A 17,491-nucleotide genomic window follows, 5' to 3' on the forward strand; every position below is an offset into this window, starting at 1 on the left:
TCATTAACACCTGGTACTTCTGCCTCCTCCAAAGGTGATGTATAAGTAGTAAACATTTGTTCAACTGGTGTTGCAAAATGATTTCAAACCTCAGTTGTTAACTCTCTTTCTTGTTCACTAGGGGAAGCATCAGCAACAGATGTCATATTCGAACTTGTGAAATCTCATGATTTATTTTAGATAGCAGTATTTCATTTTCTATGGTAAGATCTGTTGGGTTCATTCTATAGACTTGAAAATGGTGTCGTAATGTATGTTAAAATAAAGAAAAGGCAATATAAAATAAAATAGAGAAAACAACATTGGTTTTCTACTTCAAACTTTGATTAGTAATATTATTAACTCTTTCTCATTTCCGGACTCTTGTCTTCAAATAAGATTAAGAAGTGATAACCATAAAAAGTAAAAAATGACAAATACCTTACATTGCACTCTTTGTCCATTGTTGGAAATTGAGATTTCATCTTCTTTTCATCCAAAAAAAAAAAAAGTTAAAATATATAGGGTTTTGGGTTTAAAAGTGGAAGATGGCAAGTCAGGTCTGGTAAAATAAAAGCTTTCTTTAATATATATAGGAATATTACCGTACATCATATGTCACACATAGGGATGTAAATTAATCGAACCAGTTCTCAAGATTTTCAAGTCTATTCGAAAAATATTCAATTCGTATTCGAAATTAGCGAATTCGAGCTGAACTCGAATATGTTCAATAATTTTTTTAATCGAATTCGAGTCTATAATATTCGTTCGATTATTCACGAGTTGGTCACCAACCAAACTCAAATGGAGTTCTAAATTTTTTTTTACATAATTTTAAGTTAAATATATTCAAATTAAATTTGGAATAACTTGAACCAAATTCGAATTAAGTCATTCCGAATATGTTTGAATCAAAGTTCGAATAATTCAAATCGAGCTCGAGCTAAAATTATTTATATTTCTGAGCTTCGAATCAAGTTTCATATATCATATATGTTTTTCTAGCTCGAACTCAAATATCAATATTTTTATATTATTCGATTTGATTCAATTTGATTCGTTTGCAGCCTTAGTCGCAAAACTCGTGAGCACCCAATGTAATTTTTTTAAAAAAAAAAATAGACTTAATACTATACCCGAAATGGCTAAACCCCAAGCTTAAAATTTTTTAAAACAAATTGCTATGTGGTGCGCATCATAACAATAATGTGTATATAATTGGTATTCAAGTCGGTATGAGTAAGATTCTACCAACCCTATTATTTAATCAGGTCTAACAAATTCATTCATATTTTCTTTTATTCAGGTCCGATATGAATCCTTTTTCAAATTCAGAATAAATTATCATCCCTATTCTATATATCCAAGCCTACAAGGATTGCTTCTAATGTTGTATGTCATCGCTCACTTTCAAAGTGAAAGATAAATCAATATATCAAATTTTTATTGATCGTAAAGAGAAGAGAATCTTCTTTAACCTAAGCCACCCACCATTTTGCTTCTCTTTTTCGGCTCCTTTGTTTCTCTTTTTTTCCCTATGCCAATCTCTTCTGCTGTGAAAATCTCATAGTATTTTGTGAAACAATAAGGGTGCGTTTGGTTCAAATCATCATGTATAATCTTGATTATGTGATTACCAGGTAATCACATAACCAAGGTTATAGGGAATAAAACATAACCAAATGTTGTTTGGTTCAACTTAGGTAATGCAACAAAAACTTGTTTGTTTGAAGGTTTTAATGAATACCCTAATTTAATATTTTACCGTATTATCCTCAGTTACAAAACCAACTATACATAATAATAACAATAATAATAATATTATTATTATTATCATTATTATTATTATTATTATTTATTATTATTATTATTTATTTATTTATTTATTTTTTAATATTTTTTTACTTTTCTTTTTCCGGTATATTTTTTTACTTTTTTATGTGTTTTTTATTTTTTAATGTTTTTATATTTTTATATTATTTTTATTTTTATTTTTTTATTTTTTTTAAATTTTAATTTTTATTTATTTATTTTATTTTTATTTTTAATTTTATTTTTAAAATTTTTATAATTTTTTAAAATTTTAAAAAAAAATTAATTTTTATAAATTTTTTTAATTTTTTTTTATTTTTAAATTTTTTTAACATTTTTAAAATTTTTATTTTTTATTTTTAAAATTTTTATTTTTTTATTTTTTTATTTTTTTAAATTTTTTAAAACATTTTTTATTTTTTAATATTTTTTTACATTTTTTCTCTTTTTTTCATGTTTTTTCTTATCGGAGGGTATTTTTGGTAAAAAAAAATCGTTAACCCCGGAATCAACAAAAACCTTAGTTTTCTGAGGTTTTCCGATTCCGGACTGCATGACCCTTTTGCTGACGTGTCAGGCATAGAACATTACTTGGGAATCATCGAATACCTAAACCAAACAAGGATTTTATTGATAACCTTGGATGGATAACCAAGGTTATCAAGAATAACCCCGAACCAAACGCACCCTAAGCGTTGGGAACATACTCATGTAAAACAAGTGCTCTTAATTTGAGTTTTTTTTCGATAAATTATCCTCAAATTTTCATACAAAATTTTAACTTTGACATCAATTCTTATGTAAGAAAATATTTATTTCAATCATCTAATTCATATTTATTCACTTAATTCATTACCTGTGCATAATCTTATAGAATTATACCCAAGTAGACTATATATACTTGATTTCAAATATTTTATACCTAATAAAGTGATTTATGTATATATATATATATATATATATAGATGATATTGATCGATCTATTATAGATAATGCTCAATTGAATAGTAAATATATTAGATTTTCATTTAAATGGTACTAAATTTAAAAGAAATTTTTATACTTATATTTTGCCACATATCTAAAAAAAAGTGTGCACAGGAATGATGCTTAATTTAGGAGGAATTATACTTCATTATGAACTTCTTATACCTATATTTTACCATATACTTAAAAATTATGTGTATAAGCAGTGTATTAGGTTTGAGTTTAAATGATAGTGAATTTAAGAGAAATTATACCTCATTTTGGACTAATAATACTTTCTTTTGAATTTTTTGTACATATATTTTGTAGCAGTCCTTTGAAATGTATGCATAAATAGTAAATTAAATGAATTGGCATGAATTAAAAAATTGAAATAAATATTTTTTGACATAGGGACTGATGACAAAACTAAAACTTTTCATAAGATTTTAGGATAATTTGGCTTTTTTTAAAAGCTAAGTTGGTAAGTGACACAGGGGTAAATTTTCGACCTTTGAAAATCTCCTGCGCGACAGTTAAGTTCCGCACTTGACTCTCATGCTCCCAACGAATGCACCACAAAGGCACAAAGAAATCTGAAGGCAAAGACACCTCAAAGCCATAAGAAAATCACAGCAAAGCAACACGCACAATTACAGGAAAACTCCCAACCTTTATTAGCCTCAATAAAGGAATACAGGTGAACAATATAGATACACTTACAAATCCCTCAAGATCCGCTCATACAAATCTTTCATGATTTGCTCACAACCCTTCACGATCCGCCTTCACAAATTCCTCACGAATTTGTTCACAATACACACTCTTGCATGCTCTTTTGGCACACCCTTAGCACACTCTAGCACCCTTGGCATTCTCTTGCCAATGAACCCACCATGCCTATTTATCATGCATAGGCGGCGGTTACAAAAGAGTTACATGGTGGTTGCACCAACCACTTGTGTCACATGAATAAAACTAACTCAACTTCCAAAATTGTCTTGTCCACATGTCTTGGCTGCATTGGCACCATGCCAAGTGGCAGCCTGCTTTGCTCCATCATTATGCTGCCTTGGTTCATGCCAAGTGTCGGCATGCTTTGCTTATGTTTTGTCGCATGACTCTACTGCATTGGTCCACGCCAAGTGTCAGTCTGCACGAACAAATCCATTTGTCCGCCCAGTGTACGCACAACGACTCCGCTTCTTTGGCACCACGGACAAGTCCATCTGTCCGCCTAGTATTCGATCCATGGCTCCGCTTCTTTGGGCCCGCGCCAAAGTAAGTATGTATGCATGTCAAGTGCTCGGTCCACTGCTTCATTTCTTTGACACCACGAACAAATCCGTCTGTCTGCTCCCTTGGCGCCATGGACAAGTCCATCTGTTCGAACCACGGACAGTCCGTCTGTTCACTCCTTTGTTGCTGCTTTGGCATGCCCGGCACACATACCATACTCGCATGATCACCAAGTCTACTACTGCATGTCTGGTGTATTGGACAACACCTCACACACTGTCACAAGTCTCCATTGTTTTGGCATGCCTTGGCACATGTCATGCTTGAGAGATTACCAAGTCTGCATAGTGCATGACTTGGGCTTGGGCAGCACCTCGCGTACTACCGCATCCGCTTCTTTGGCATGGCTCGTGCACAAGCCACGCTCGAATCATTACCAAGCCTTTCTTCTATAAGACTTGGGCTTTGGATAGCCACATGCCACCACTCCATAACTTGACATATTTTGCATGTCATGCTTATTGATTTGTCAAGTCTTTGCCTTCTGCATGACTTGGACTTTGACAGTCCTGTGCTGTCGTTCTACTGGCTGCTTGATATGTCTTGCACACATGCCATACCCGTTGGTTTGTTAAGTCTTCGCCTTCTGCAAAACTTGAGCTTGGACAATCCCACGCCGCCCAAATATTTCACTGCTTCACATGTCGCACGCCCCATGCACATGTTCAATAGGTTGGATCAAAGGAACAATGAGCCAATCCTCATATCCAACCTTACTACCAAGTTAGGGGGCTAACAACAAGCCACCTTATTCATACCAAGCAAGGGTTGGATCCCGTGCATAGTTCAACCCTAAACTAGCAGCTAGCCCTAAGTCATTACAAAGATAGTTATCTATAGTCTACAATAAAGGAGGGGTAAGATCTTTTTTAGGGGTGACAATAGTAAATCCAATCCGTTCAATTTGAATCGATTTAAAAAATATCAGATTTAAATCGAGAGTTTTTGGATTCAGATTACGATTTTTGAGATTATGATAGGATGAAGTTGATATCGAATGAAACTAAATTCAAGATTTAATAAACTTTTTAGGTTAAATTAAATTGAAGGAAAATATTAAAAAAAAATTGTTTTAAATAATATTGATCAAGTTATTCGAATTCAAATTTAGGAGTTTAAAATTTTTTTTTAATAAAATTTTTATTTCAAAACAATCCGAACTCATCCAACCTATCCGACACCCTTAAATTTTCCAACATCTATATCATTTTTGAGCCTCGTAATAATCAAAGCTTTGGTTCATTTGTACAGCTTACTGTTTTCTGTTGTCACTTGTGTATATATATAACACAGTTTTCTTAATTCCAGCATTATGTTTGTTTTTCTCGCTAGCTTTCTTTCATCACTCTCGAGTTGCGAGTGACCTAATGGCCACTGCATCAGCAAAGAAGATCAGACTTGGATACGCGGTGCTGTGATATAAAGAAAAGGAAAAAGAACAAACATCTCGAGCTTGGCAAATGTGGATCTGTACAGTACCTTCCTCTGTTCAGAGGAGAGAACAACCCCAACGTCTGCCATTGCCTTTGGCGCACCAGCTAACCAGACATGTATGATGCTACTACGCTAAAGTTGCGAACCACAAAAAACAAAACCAAAAAAGCTAAGTTTTTGCTCGAAATATTAAAGGCGCGTGACTTGGAATCGAAGGCAATGATTAGGCAGAGATTCCAGCAGTGCAATGAACCGAGACACTGAAGCCAATTTGTTCTCGGGCCAATCATGGCTCGACACAGTGAGACATGGCACGCTGGGAAGGCAGGCGGGAAGGAAGAGCAGATGGCTGGCTGGCTATAAGCTCGCAGCCGAGCATGAGGCGATGATTGGGACGGACGAAGGAAACAAGGGAAAGAGCGGCATGTATAAAAAGAAAAGGGACGGGGGGTGGGCGATAGCAACAGCACGAGAAGCTTTCTTAAGTGATGGCACGACTACTGCCACTACCAAAGGCAAAAGGCCTGCCTGCAGCAGCCTACGCGAGGCTTGGCCGCTTGCTTCCTCCTCCGCTTCCTCCTCCTCGATATAAAGCATTTTGTTTGTGTGCCTGTACGAGCCAATAGAAACCAGGGGGTCATTCTTGTGTGCGGGGGGCGGCCCAAACTCAACAGTGTAGCAAAGTGACACCATGCTTCGCTTTTTAGTGTACTGGACAGAGAGAGAGAGAGAGGGAGGAGGGAGGTAATAGGGTTGCAGAGGAGGGAGAAGGGTTTGAACCAGCATAGTGAATTAATAATTGTGCACAATGTGCGTTGCAGGATAAGGACACGCGTAGGCTCTGGAGAGGAGAGGCGAGGACATGCGAAGGTACGTTCGTAGTTGGAAACGTCAAACGCCCACCACCTGTTCGACGACTGTTCTGAAAGAGCCTTAACCCTAAAACCTCGCTATTACCGCAAGGGAGATGCTGTGTTACCATAACGATATGCTTCCTAATGCAGGAGTGTAAATGTCAGACTGCAGACTGATCGGTATCGCTTTCCCAGTGATTGAACGAGTGTGATCTCCTTCCTCCTCTGCCTGCCTGCCTGCCATCCTTCCATCCTTCCTGGTCAGCTTGCGAGTAGCCAGCGACAAGGAAGCCCGTCCACGCTCCACGTGCTTGTGATCTCGACGAAGATTCGTTTAGAATCTTTTTAATTTAACTGAAAATTTTGATGAGGACACGTGGATATCGTGTTCGATATATGATCATAAATGCGAGGGAGACCATCAATGCTGCTTTTCTCTCCATTGTCAAGTCCACTTCTCCACGCTCCTATCCCCCCTTCCTTTCTTCCTCCCAGCCTCCCTCCTACCCTAGAGGTGTGATGGATACGATCTCCTCCGTGCTCGAGTTGAGGAAGATCTCGCCGAATCCATTTCACTGCACATAAAGCAGCAAGTGGGTTGTTGAATTAAGAGGGAGGAGGCCAAGGGAGAAGATGAAACGACAGAACCGGAACTGTGCAGATTTCGTTTGCTTGAGGTAGCTAGCTCCTCTTTCACGCAAAGGTAACTCCCTCGACTGTACGTACGCCTTCATCCCCTTCATCCACGTAGGTTGCGAGATGGGTTACAGTCCATAGATCTCTGTGTCTCTTCCACGCCATTATCCAATTATCCGTCGTCCAAGTCTTTACCATCTACTTAAGGGGAGAGAGAGGGGGGGAATATGCTACCGTTTCCCGATTATCAAGATCATATCTTTGCCAAACCTTTCGCCGAGCAGCTTCAGGCTTACCCTAATCAGCTCGTCGCGGATGCGAGCTATTCCTGGTTCGCTCCCCCTCCGCCAATTTTGTGCCCGGATGACCTCCTCCTCTTCCCCTCTGCTTCTTCGCTGGATGCTTTTGTGAGCAGTACTACGGCGGCAGCGGCGGTTCCGTTGGTACTACCGGCGGCGGCGGCGCCGGCAGTGACGTCGACGCGGGGGAGCGAGGAGAAGAGTTCCTCTTGCGTCGGCCGGAGGCTGAGGAGGAAGGACCGGCACAGTAAGATAGTCACGGCGAGGGGGCCGAGGGACCGGCGGATGCGGCTGTCGATCGAGGTGGCGGGAAAGTTCTTCCAGCTGCAGGATATGCTGGGGTTCGACAAGGCCAGCAAGACGGTGCAATGGCTGCTCACGATGTCCGCCTCCGCGATAAGGGACCTCGCCGCCGCGGTCGCCACTTCCGTCGTCCAAAGCCCCTACAGCACCGAATCCTCCACTCTGGCCTGCGAGGATTACCAGTACTCCTCTCACGGTCCCAAGGGCAAGACGACGACGACGACGACGACGACCAACGACGAGGCGCTCACTGACGACCGCGAAGCGTCCAAGTCAAAGAAGAAGCACAAGACGGAAACCGCCTCCAGGAAGAAGACGGAGTTCCACTCGGCGACCGCGAGGCAGTCGAGGGCGAAGGCGAGGGAGAGAGCGAAAGGGAGGGCGATGGAGAAACAACGGCTCATGTCTTCTTTCTCGGACGCCATGAAGATCAAGGAGGAAACGAAGTCTGCGCAGGCGATAGAGAGAAGCTGTCATCTGATCACGACGACGGCAGCCGGTGGTCCGGTAGCCATGCCGTTGTACGGAAATAACCAACTGGAGCCCGGAGGAGCGGCAGCAATAATCCTCAAAGCTGCCGGCGTCTTCCAACAGCCAACGTGGGACATGGAAGCCATCTCCTACTCCAGGTAATTCTACTGCCAATTAATTTGTGCAAATTGGTGTAACAATAAATGCAAACCTCCTATCGAGTTCTTCAAACTTTCCCTTAATTGTTCGTTCGTCTTTTGCTTTCATGTTGTGCTCGTGTGCTTTCTGTAATTAAAAACCAATCTTAATTATGATCCTCCTTCTCGATTGAGGCACGTACCTTTTTTATTCCCAGTTAAACGCGACTTAATTTGAATCATCCTTAACCACACTTGATCGTTGTGGTGAGCAAAAGCTTTGTGTTTGTGCCTAATGTATGATATCTGACATACTTCTTTTCGAATATTATTAGTTGTTGTCAAGTATGAATTTAAATATCTTTTTTGAATGACAAGAGATCGTGATCATCTATATGCTCTGATTCTCTCTCTATATATAATTAAACTATTTTTTAAAATATTTCTTTATTTTCTTTTGTTTATGACTCTTTTAGCATGATCTCCTAAATAATCCAACCTATTGTTCTCATTTTAACATCTCCATTAATTGGATCTTTTTTGAATAAAAAAAGATACTGAACTCTAGGGCAATCCTCGTAGCCCTTTAGTTCTTCTACTTAGTGTATCTTAATAGACATCAGAATCATTTTCAATCAGCCCATTAGCTTGTAGATGAACTTATTTACACATTTTCGATATCATTTCTATTTCATCAATACTTGTGTTTTATTCATCTTTTACAATATTTATCGTTCCTCGTTAAGTTGTGTCTCTTGGTTGATATCTAACAGGATGTAGGCCATAGGCATTTCTTGTAGTTGATAAGATTAATTATGAGAACATTTACAGTTACTTGAAATCACTTGGATGTGAAAAAATGATTAAGAATAGACATTTCTCCTTTTGTCGATTTTTAATAAGAAGAAAAATTTACAAGTGACACTAATTTAATCATTTCTTAAATTATAGAGGAGAAACTTGGTCTCCGTAATAATCCTAATGCTTACAAAGATCACTTTAGGAAGAACACTCATTAAGTAATTTACAAAGATCACTATGTATATAGATAGATAGCTAGAGAAATACATTGGAAAATACATCAATTAGACATGAATTCACTAAGTCAACTTTACTTCTTCAAATACATCACATAGAGTGACCATATTTTCTTAACTTCAAACTAGGGTAACAATTGAGTTTTGTTTTCTTCATTATGAACCACGGTTTATGTTTCTTCATAATCATCATCATGCCTTAGCTTTTATCCTTTCATAACTAGCTGTGGTTTATGTTTCTCAACTTCCCATTGTGCATTCTTCTTGGTGCTGTATACACATTTTAACTCTAATGAGCTTCTTCTCGTTTGATTACTCTCAATTTCTTCAACTCATCGACATTTTTCCTCCATCTTCAAAAGCAACTGCAAAATCATCGCCTAAAGCTCTTCTCTTTTTTGCCTCAATTCTAGTTATGCTCCTTATCTTTCTAATAGGTGATTTTGAATTTGTCAAAGATGATGGAGATGCTAAATTTGAGAATGGGGTAGTGGATGGTGGTGATTTTTACTCCTAAATAGTTTGCAAAGAATCATTATCTATCAAGAGTAATCTTTGTAACTTCCTTTTCTTTCTCGCAATTTGATCTCCTTAACTCGTGTGTCGTAGAGCTTACTCTACCGGACGAAGATGCATTTTTCAGATCCATCGATCATCATGTTTCCCTCCTAGACACCAAAGCTTTTGAAACGAGAAGAGTGCCACGGCCTGCTCACGCTTAGACCTCCTACTACTCTTCTTCTATTCAGGCATATTTCTCTCTTTTAGAACTTGTATAGAGCTTTGGGACTTTGCATTGTAGAAGTGTTGAGTCGATATAGTCCTTACTTAGGGGAATTTTGATTGGCCTTGGCTTTGCACTAGCTCACTTTTTTGCTGAAACATGCTTACAAAGTATTCAAGAGTCGTCTCTTTGTGTTTGTGCTCTCTTGGCATTATTGGAAACTTACGCGCTAGACACACAAATTTCTTAACACATCATTCATTCTTTGGATTGTATTGAAATTGCATTTTGTTTCTATTACTTCTCCATTTGTTATTCTGATTTTAGAGTAACTGTATCTGTGTCTGAAAATGCATGCTCATTTTCGATCGTATGATTACTAGCTACAACAATTAATTAACATAAATATTAGATATTATTATTTTTGTATTGACAATTGTTTATGAAAGTTGAGTTTCTTTGATACCTTCCTTTTAAAACATGAAACATTAATATGATTTGAGTTTATGTGGCTTGTACCTTTGTGAGTTCTGTTGGTTTTTATCTTAATATGAATTAAGATTAACACTATTTCTCCAAACGTAATTATGAATTGAGATTATCAAAGCTTAAAATATTGATCATTATATGAGATTCTGTCCGAAAACGACAAAGATGGTTGGCTGGGATATGGTTCCTTGGTTGATCGCGTAAAGTCTTTGTTCCACTTTGTAACACAAGGAACGTTAGTGCTGGGTTAGGGAAGGGGTCTTCGGTGTTAGTCCTTCAACGTTCAAGCCAGTCATCGAAGTAGTTGAAAGATGGCATAGCAATGTAACAACAACGAGAGCACATGCACAAATAACAAATAACACATATCTTCATCGGTACATGGATCTCTTTTATATAATGTTCCAATAAATTATGTTCACATTTCTCAAGGTGCGGACACGATTTCCTAATCTTCCTATGAAAAAAATATATTAGGAAAGTGTTTTTGATATCATACTTTAATAGGGCGTGCAAATCTCTAACACGACAAGAGAAGTTTTCATCGTATGATTTGTCTGTTGATTATGTTTTGTTGTCGGCAACACTACCTCTCAGAAGGATATGACGAGATACGGGAGGGGTTCCACTATTAGTCCGAGCAGGTGAGTCATTCGGACAAGATTTCCTGCTCTATCGTTTAAGGTTGTTCTCCGTAGTCTCTTGACTCAGTAGGTTGTTCCTTGTTCGATCGGACAGGTGATTCGATTTGTCTAGCATTTACTTGGTTAGTTATGAGCATATGATGTTCTTTTTATTCCGGTTGGTCGAGCGATCTACTCAGGTGAGCCTCCTACTCGATCGGTAGTTGACGCTCGCTTGGCTAACTTTGGTGAGTCTATTGGTTACCTGACATTGATTGCTTTTGACTTTGATTGTCTTGACTTTGACATCTACATCGGTCGCATTTTCCGCCTCTGATTTATTTCTGGTATGTCCCTTTTACCATCACATCATGTATGTTTAAATGAGATTATCAAACGGTGTAGCACAACAGTGACGGATCTAGGAGGGAGCGGGGTGTGCTTGAGCACTCCTTTGTTCTCGAAAAATTCTATCAGTATGTTACAGTCCGAGGGACAGCGAGAAGGAAGACAAGCTTCAATTTTCTTCTTTGAGCACCTTCTTCCTTTTTTGTCTGGACCCGCCACTAAGCACAAGCAATTGACGCGGTGATTAACAAATTACCAATCAATGCTTATGGTTCATACCATGGTTATCTTATGCCTTGGTGTTGTATTATTATTTTTGGGATAGGGTTGAGTTGGCTAGTGTGGGTAAAGTTGTTAATCTGAGGATAAAAGTTTGGATTTTAGTAAAATTGAGAAAAAGAAAATCTGTACTAGTTAATTATTATTTTTCGATTTATTTTGTCATAGATAGTTATAGGATTCATCGTGTGGAATTGTTGCATAAGAATTCTATCTTATGCTACAATTAGTGTGTTATTATTTGTTAAAAAAAACATTATTTAAGTAATTATTTTATTTTTTTTTTTTGCATTTATTAGTATGGGTATGAATTGGGTCACTTAGAGTTCAGCAACAATAGATTTAATGATTAAACGATATTTTTAAAATAAACCTCTTCCAAATGTTGTCTATTAAGCTCAACCTTAATGATATATAGCGTATAAACATTAGAAAACCATTGTGATTCACCAATTATTATTAATCCTATTTTCACAGCATTTCACCAATAAGAAGAGGTCGTCTTAGATTTTTCTAATCAGATAGTAACATTTAGGTTCTTTTAGAGGATAGGAAGGGTTGATCTGATTAAATAATTAAATATTCAGGCATGGGTAGATGTGATAAAATTCTGTGTATTGGAAAGAAGGAATTTTAGTATTATTTATGTCCTAGGAAAAAAAACTCGATTATCAATGTTTCATGAGAAATTCTCACTAACACTCGGTTCTATAAGAATTTAATAAATATTTATAATTTCATCGAAATAATTTTTTAAAAAAAATAAAAGAGAATTATAGATGGTAATGGATAATGGAAACAGTATGGATCTTAATTCTTCGACAAATAGGAGTGGGGATGAAAGTTAAATACTTGATGGGTATAGAAGTTGGTAAAAGACGATTGTGTTCTCTCCCAGTGTCTTATTCAATTCGTCTTATAGTCAATACGAAGAAAGTAATTACGGGTGGTTATTAGTCCTTAATGGATCTAGAAGTTGGCAAAATATGATTGTGTCCGCTCCTAGTATCCTCATCAATCTGTTTCAGGGTCAACACGAAGAAGGATAATCATGGGTGGTTATTAGCCTTTAGAATAGTGGTTAGCGTATGAGGGATGTATTTATTTCGACTATGTCGCAATTTGAACCACAGATCTCAAGTTGGCAGCACTTTATGCACTAGTCGTTAGATTCTCCCGAGGGAACTATCTGATGGGTATAGAACAAAATGATAAATCTAGTTAATCTCATTAACTAGTCATGGAGTGATTGATCAAATTCTATGAAATTTTTTTATCGGTCATTAGGAAGTATTTATTGATGATAATTTAGATATTCTATAGTTGCATCATATTCAGAGAACTACCCGATGGATATAAAGTGGCAAAAGGCGATATCTACCCGATGGATATAAAGATGAATACGAGAGTAGATATAATAATAGATGGAGATTACGGAGGAGTCATTGCCATCCACGTGTTGTCATCTATATTTCTCTCCCGCCTTTCTTCCTCCCATTGTAGATCTGAATTGGAACTCTTCAATGTCATCGCCCCGGATTAAAGTTCGCTAATTGCTAACACATGACTTTGCTCTTGATTATAATCCCAATAATAATAAAAATTACATAAAATAGGATGGTGGACGGTTTTTTTTTAATTTATTTTTATTGAAAATCTTTACTTTTATAATGCTGGGTAGATAGATTTGATAACTTATGAGAGGTCATTCGTTGAATACAATCCCAATTTCATATTGAAAATACATTAAATAAAAAAAAATAGTACGAGTTTATATATATATATATATATATATATATATATATATATATATATATATATATATATATAATGAGATTTTTTGAATAGAATTTAAAAATAAATCTATGAAAAGTTAGATCGAACCTGAATAAATTCTTTTCATCTTAATAAATTCAACAGAGGATTATATCATGAGAAGGTAGTCTAAGATTTTCATAACTTTTAACGTGCGGTTTAAAAGGTTGTTTTATCATATCCTAATTATTAGACATTTATTAGTGTCCTTACCTAGCGTGTCTCGATCAAGTGGTCCATAGAGATAAGTAGAAACCAAGAATCTTCCTTTGTCTAGGTAGGCAAATCGCAAAATTAGCTCCACTACCAACCAATTTTGGCACTCTGAGGCTGCTCCACCACGTTTCACGTTTTGTAGTGTCTGAATGAATGTTCGGCATACGAGTCTGGCAGCATCATAGAATATTACGAGGAATAAAAAAATAGAATTTAAATTTTTTATGCATGAATTGTATTTTAAATTTGTTCGGAGTGACATGATATAGTGGTTGTTCAGTGTTTGCAAAATCACGATTTTACCAAATCGATTCGGGATCGTACAGGATTATTTTTTACAACGGAATGGAGTGGGGTTGATGGAATCATAGTAGGACCAGAGTAGGATTAGTAAATTAAGATTTCATAAATTTTAATTTGAATTGAATGACATGACATTTAATATATCAAATTAAAATTTATTTAAAAATCTAACTTTGATCATTGGATGAAATTATCTAATTTTAAATTCAAAAAATATCATTTAAACTTTTTCAAATGTTTAGAAGATTTTTATTTTTTAATTATAATTTAAATTATTTTTTAGTTAGTTTTTTGTTATTAATATTTCATCATTTCTTTTTTCTAAAACAATAAATTTTTAAATGTCTATTGTCTTATATTATGTGGAATTAATAAGTCTTTTAAAAGATTATTTTCAATCTTAGTATTTAAATCAATGATTTCAATATCTTTCTCTACGTCAACTATTTTATTAGCCTTTAAACTAAGTAATCTTATGAATAATGGAACATTCTTAGGTTGAAATCGTATTATTATTATTATTATTATTATTATTATTATTATTATTATTATTATTATTATTAGAACTCTTTTATTTTTATAATATGAAAATATAAATATTATTAAGTATTATTATATTAGAATGATAGTTAAATTATTAATTAATTTAAATTTATAAGATGATTTGTAATTTTAGTGTATATATATATATATATAATTATTAATCATATATTATAAAATTTTTTAAAAATATAAGATAGTATAATTTACGATCCTGACTTTAAATCTTATAATAATAATAATAATAATAATAATAATATTATACATGTTGATGATTTTAAAAACTATGATGATAATACATTTACTAGACTCACAAATATTTAAATCTTAATTATAATGCAATGTTAGTTATTTTTTTCACTTATTTTTGGATTTATCCCGTGGGCGGAGACGGCTAAGTCTTCAAGATTAATCTAATCCCAGATTTGGATTCCTAATTAAATAAAAAATAGAGGTACCTCCTTAATTATAATAAAAAGGCAATTACGATTATATCAGACGTCCTTCTAGTTCGTTCCCAAGGAAAATAAAATAAAAAATAAAAAGAGATTTTTTAAAAAATATATATATATACGTCCGTTAAAAATTAATTCAAATTTTATTATAATAAATTTACCACCTTTAAATAAATTGAGCACCCACGGAGACAAATAATATGTCCATCATTGACGGTGGAATGGCCTGATACTGCACAGGTCCAATGATCTCCGATCGGACGGCCGACAGGGCCCCTCCCCTAGATTTGTGTGGGATTGTCCTTGGTGCCTGCCCTTAGTTTTTCCAAGTGTGGGCGTCTTCCTCCTCGAGTCGCAGAAGATTGTCCAGGCGGAAAGATGAAACTGGCAGCGCCGCTGAAGGGAGTTCCCCCTGTGTACTACGGAGCGTGGTTGCTCGTCGCTTGCTTCCTTCTCTCCCTGATCTACCTCTCCGCCACCAACTCCGACGCGCTCAGTTTTTCCTTCCGTAAGGGCTCTCAAACTGTTAGTTAGTTCACTCAAATTGCTCGCTTACTGCTTTCTTCATCGTTTTTGAGTTCTCGCGTGCTGATTTATGCCTCGCAGTGGGTTCTCAGATGTCTTACTCTGTTACGGCTCCTGCGAGTTCTACCGCTAGTAGCAACCAGCAATTTGGTGAGTTTTCTTAATTAAGCTGGAAAATGAGACAAAGGATCCACATTCTTTCCCCTTTTTGTTCTTTTCTTGGAATTGTGGTCTGATTTTGCAGTTGTTAGTTGGTTTATAGTACTTGGCATCTGCTCTGCAGGAACGAGGGAAAAAGAGGGGATTGAGAGATCATCGCCGTGCGATCTGAAGTTCAACTATTGCGAAGTGGATGATCGTGCAGTGCTCGATCGGAGCCGAGAGACTGTCGAATCCCTAAACAATAACAATGCATCTACTAGTGTGGATCAGTTGCAGAGATCTCCCACGACGAAAGCAGAAATGTCGGATCGATCGCCACTGTGCGATCTTTCCAACTACAGAAGCGACACTTGTGAAATCAAGGGCGACGCCAGAGTAGCCGGCAAGGATTCGCCCTCTGTGGTAGCAGTTCTTCCCGGCGGCTCAAGCGTGCAGTCATGGAAGATCAAGCCGTACGCCAGGAAGTCGGACCCGACGGCGATGCGCAATGTCCGGCAAATCGATGTGCGAGCGGTGGTCGACCATATTGCCGCCGTCCCGCGATGCGACGTGACCCACACGGCGCCCGCCGTCGTCTTCTCCACCGGCGGCTACCTCGGCAACTACTTCCACGATTTCACCGACGTGCTGGTGCCGCTCTTTCAGACCGCCGGGCCGTTCGCCGGCGAAGTCCAGCTCGTCGTCGCCGACTTCAAGTTCTGGTGGGTCGGCAAATACTTGCCGTACTTCAACAGGATCTCGCGGTACCCGATCATCGATTTCGACAGGGACGAGCGCGTCCATTGCTTCCGGCACGTGCTCGTCGGACTGAGAAGCAGCCGGGACTTGATTATAGACCCGGCGAGCTCGCCGGCGAGGTACACCATGCTCGACTTCACCAAGTTCATGAGAGAAACCTACTCGCTCGACCGAGACCAGGCCGGCGGCGCGCGGGGGAGGAGGAACCCGAGACTCTTAGTGATCTCGAGGGCCAGGACCCGGAAGTTCATGAACGTCGACGAGATCGCGAGGCTAGCAAGGAAGGTGGGGTTCGAGGTGGTGGTGGCGGAGGCCGACTTCGGCGGCGTGGCCAACTTCTCCCGGCTCGTCAACTCCTGCGACGCCATGCTGGGCGTGCACGGCGCGGGGCTCACCAACGCAGTCTTCCTGCCGACGAATGCTGTTCTGATTCAGGTGGTGCCTTTCGGGAAACTGGAGTGGATCGCGGCGAACTACTTCAGGAATCCGGCGAGGGAGATGAGGCTGCGGTACCTGGAGTACACGATCGGAGCCGAGGAGAGCACGCTGACGGAGCTGTACTCGAGGGACGACCCGGTGTTCAGAGATCCAGAGTCGATACACAAGCTGGGATGGTTCACCATGGGCGCGATCTATCTGGACAAGCAGAACGTGAGGCTGGATTTGAGGCGGTTCAGGCCGGTTTTGTCGAGGGCTCTGAAGCTTCTCAGGAATTAGGGAAATTAGGGAAAAGGAAACGAAATCCACCACCCAACAACGAATGTATCATGAAATCATAGCTGTTATCTACAAAATCATAGCCACTACTATTTGAAAATGGGACGCTATTTGAAAAAAAAAAAAAAATAGAATGCTCTTTTGATTTTTGCCCTTCAACTTCTGATATGCAGGTCTTAAAAGGATGAATCAAACCTCAGCATAATAACCCTAACTCGCTAATAGCACTCAAAATCATTCTGACTGACAACTTTGTGATCCTACAAAGTAATGGTGTTTGGACCTTGCTTTATGTTTAAAGTATTAAATGTGCCAACATATTAGATT

General features: G+C 37.8%; 2 protein-coding genes across 2 annotated transcripts; both read left to right on the forward strand.

Moving 5' to 3' along the window:
* The first annotated feature begins 6,759 nt into the window (after positions 1 to 6,759).
* LOC122021595 (transcription factor CYCLOIDEA-like) lies at positions 6,760 to 8,521 on the forward strand. The gene has a single exon (XM_042579719.1). It carries the CDS (start codon positions 7,211 to 7,213, stop codon positions 8,216 to 8,218), a length of 1,008 nt encoding a protein of 335 aa, XP_042435653.1. The 5' UTR covers positions 6,760 to 7,210; the 3' UTR covers positions 8,219 to 8,521.
* Positions 8,522 to 15,242: 6,721 nt separating this feature from the next.
* On the forward strand, positions 15,243 to 17,250 carry LOC122021598 (beta-1,2-xylosyltransferase XYXT1-like). Its single transcript, XM_042579724.1, has 3 exons — positions 15,243 to 15,530; positions 15,629 to 15,697; positions 15,831 to 17,250. Exons 1-3 carry the CDS (start codon positions 15,401 to 15,403, stop codon positions 17,162 to 17,164), a joined length of 1,533 nt encoding a protein of 510 aa, XP_042435658.1. The 5' UTR covers positions 15,243 to 15,400; the 3' UTR covers positions 17,165 to 17,250.
* The last annotated feature ends 241 nt before the right edge of the window (positions 17,251 to 17,491 follow it).

The sequence above is a fragment of the Zingiber officinale genome, chromosome 9A, assembly GCF_018446385.1.
Source record: "Zingiber officinale cultivar Zhangliang chromosome 9A, Zo_v1.1, whole genome shotgun sequence".
Classification (NCBI taxonomy): Eukaryota; Viridiplantae; Streptophyta; class Magnoliopsida; order Zingiberales; family Zingiberaceae; genus Zingiber; species Zingiber officinale.

Bases quoted from the DNA above. Each gene is read 5' to 3' on its own strand.
- LOC122021595 (XM_042579719.1), top strand. From the start codon at position 7,211: ATGCTACCGTTTCCCGATTATCAAGATCATATCTTTGCCAAACCTTTC.
- LOC122021598 (XM_042579724.1), top strand. From the start codon at position 15,401: ATGAAACTGGCAGCGCCGCTGAAGGGAGTTCCCCCTGTGTACTACGGA. The intron at 15,531-15,628 runs GTAAGGGCTCTC...TATGCCTCGCAG, and splicing joins CGCGCTCAGTTTTTCCTTCC to TGGGTTCTCAGATGTCTTAC. The intron at 15,698-15,830 runs GTGAGTTTTCTT...TCTGCTCTGCAG, and splicing joins TAGTAGCAACCAGCAATTTG to GAACGAGGGAAAAAGAGGGG.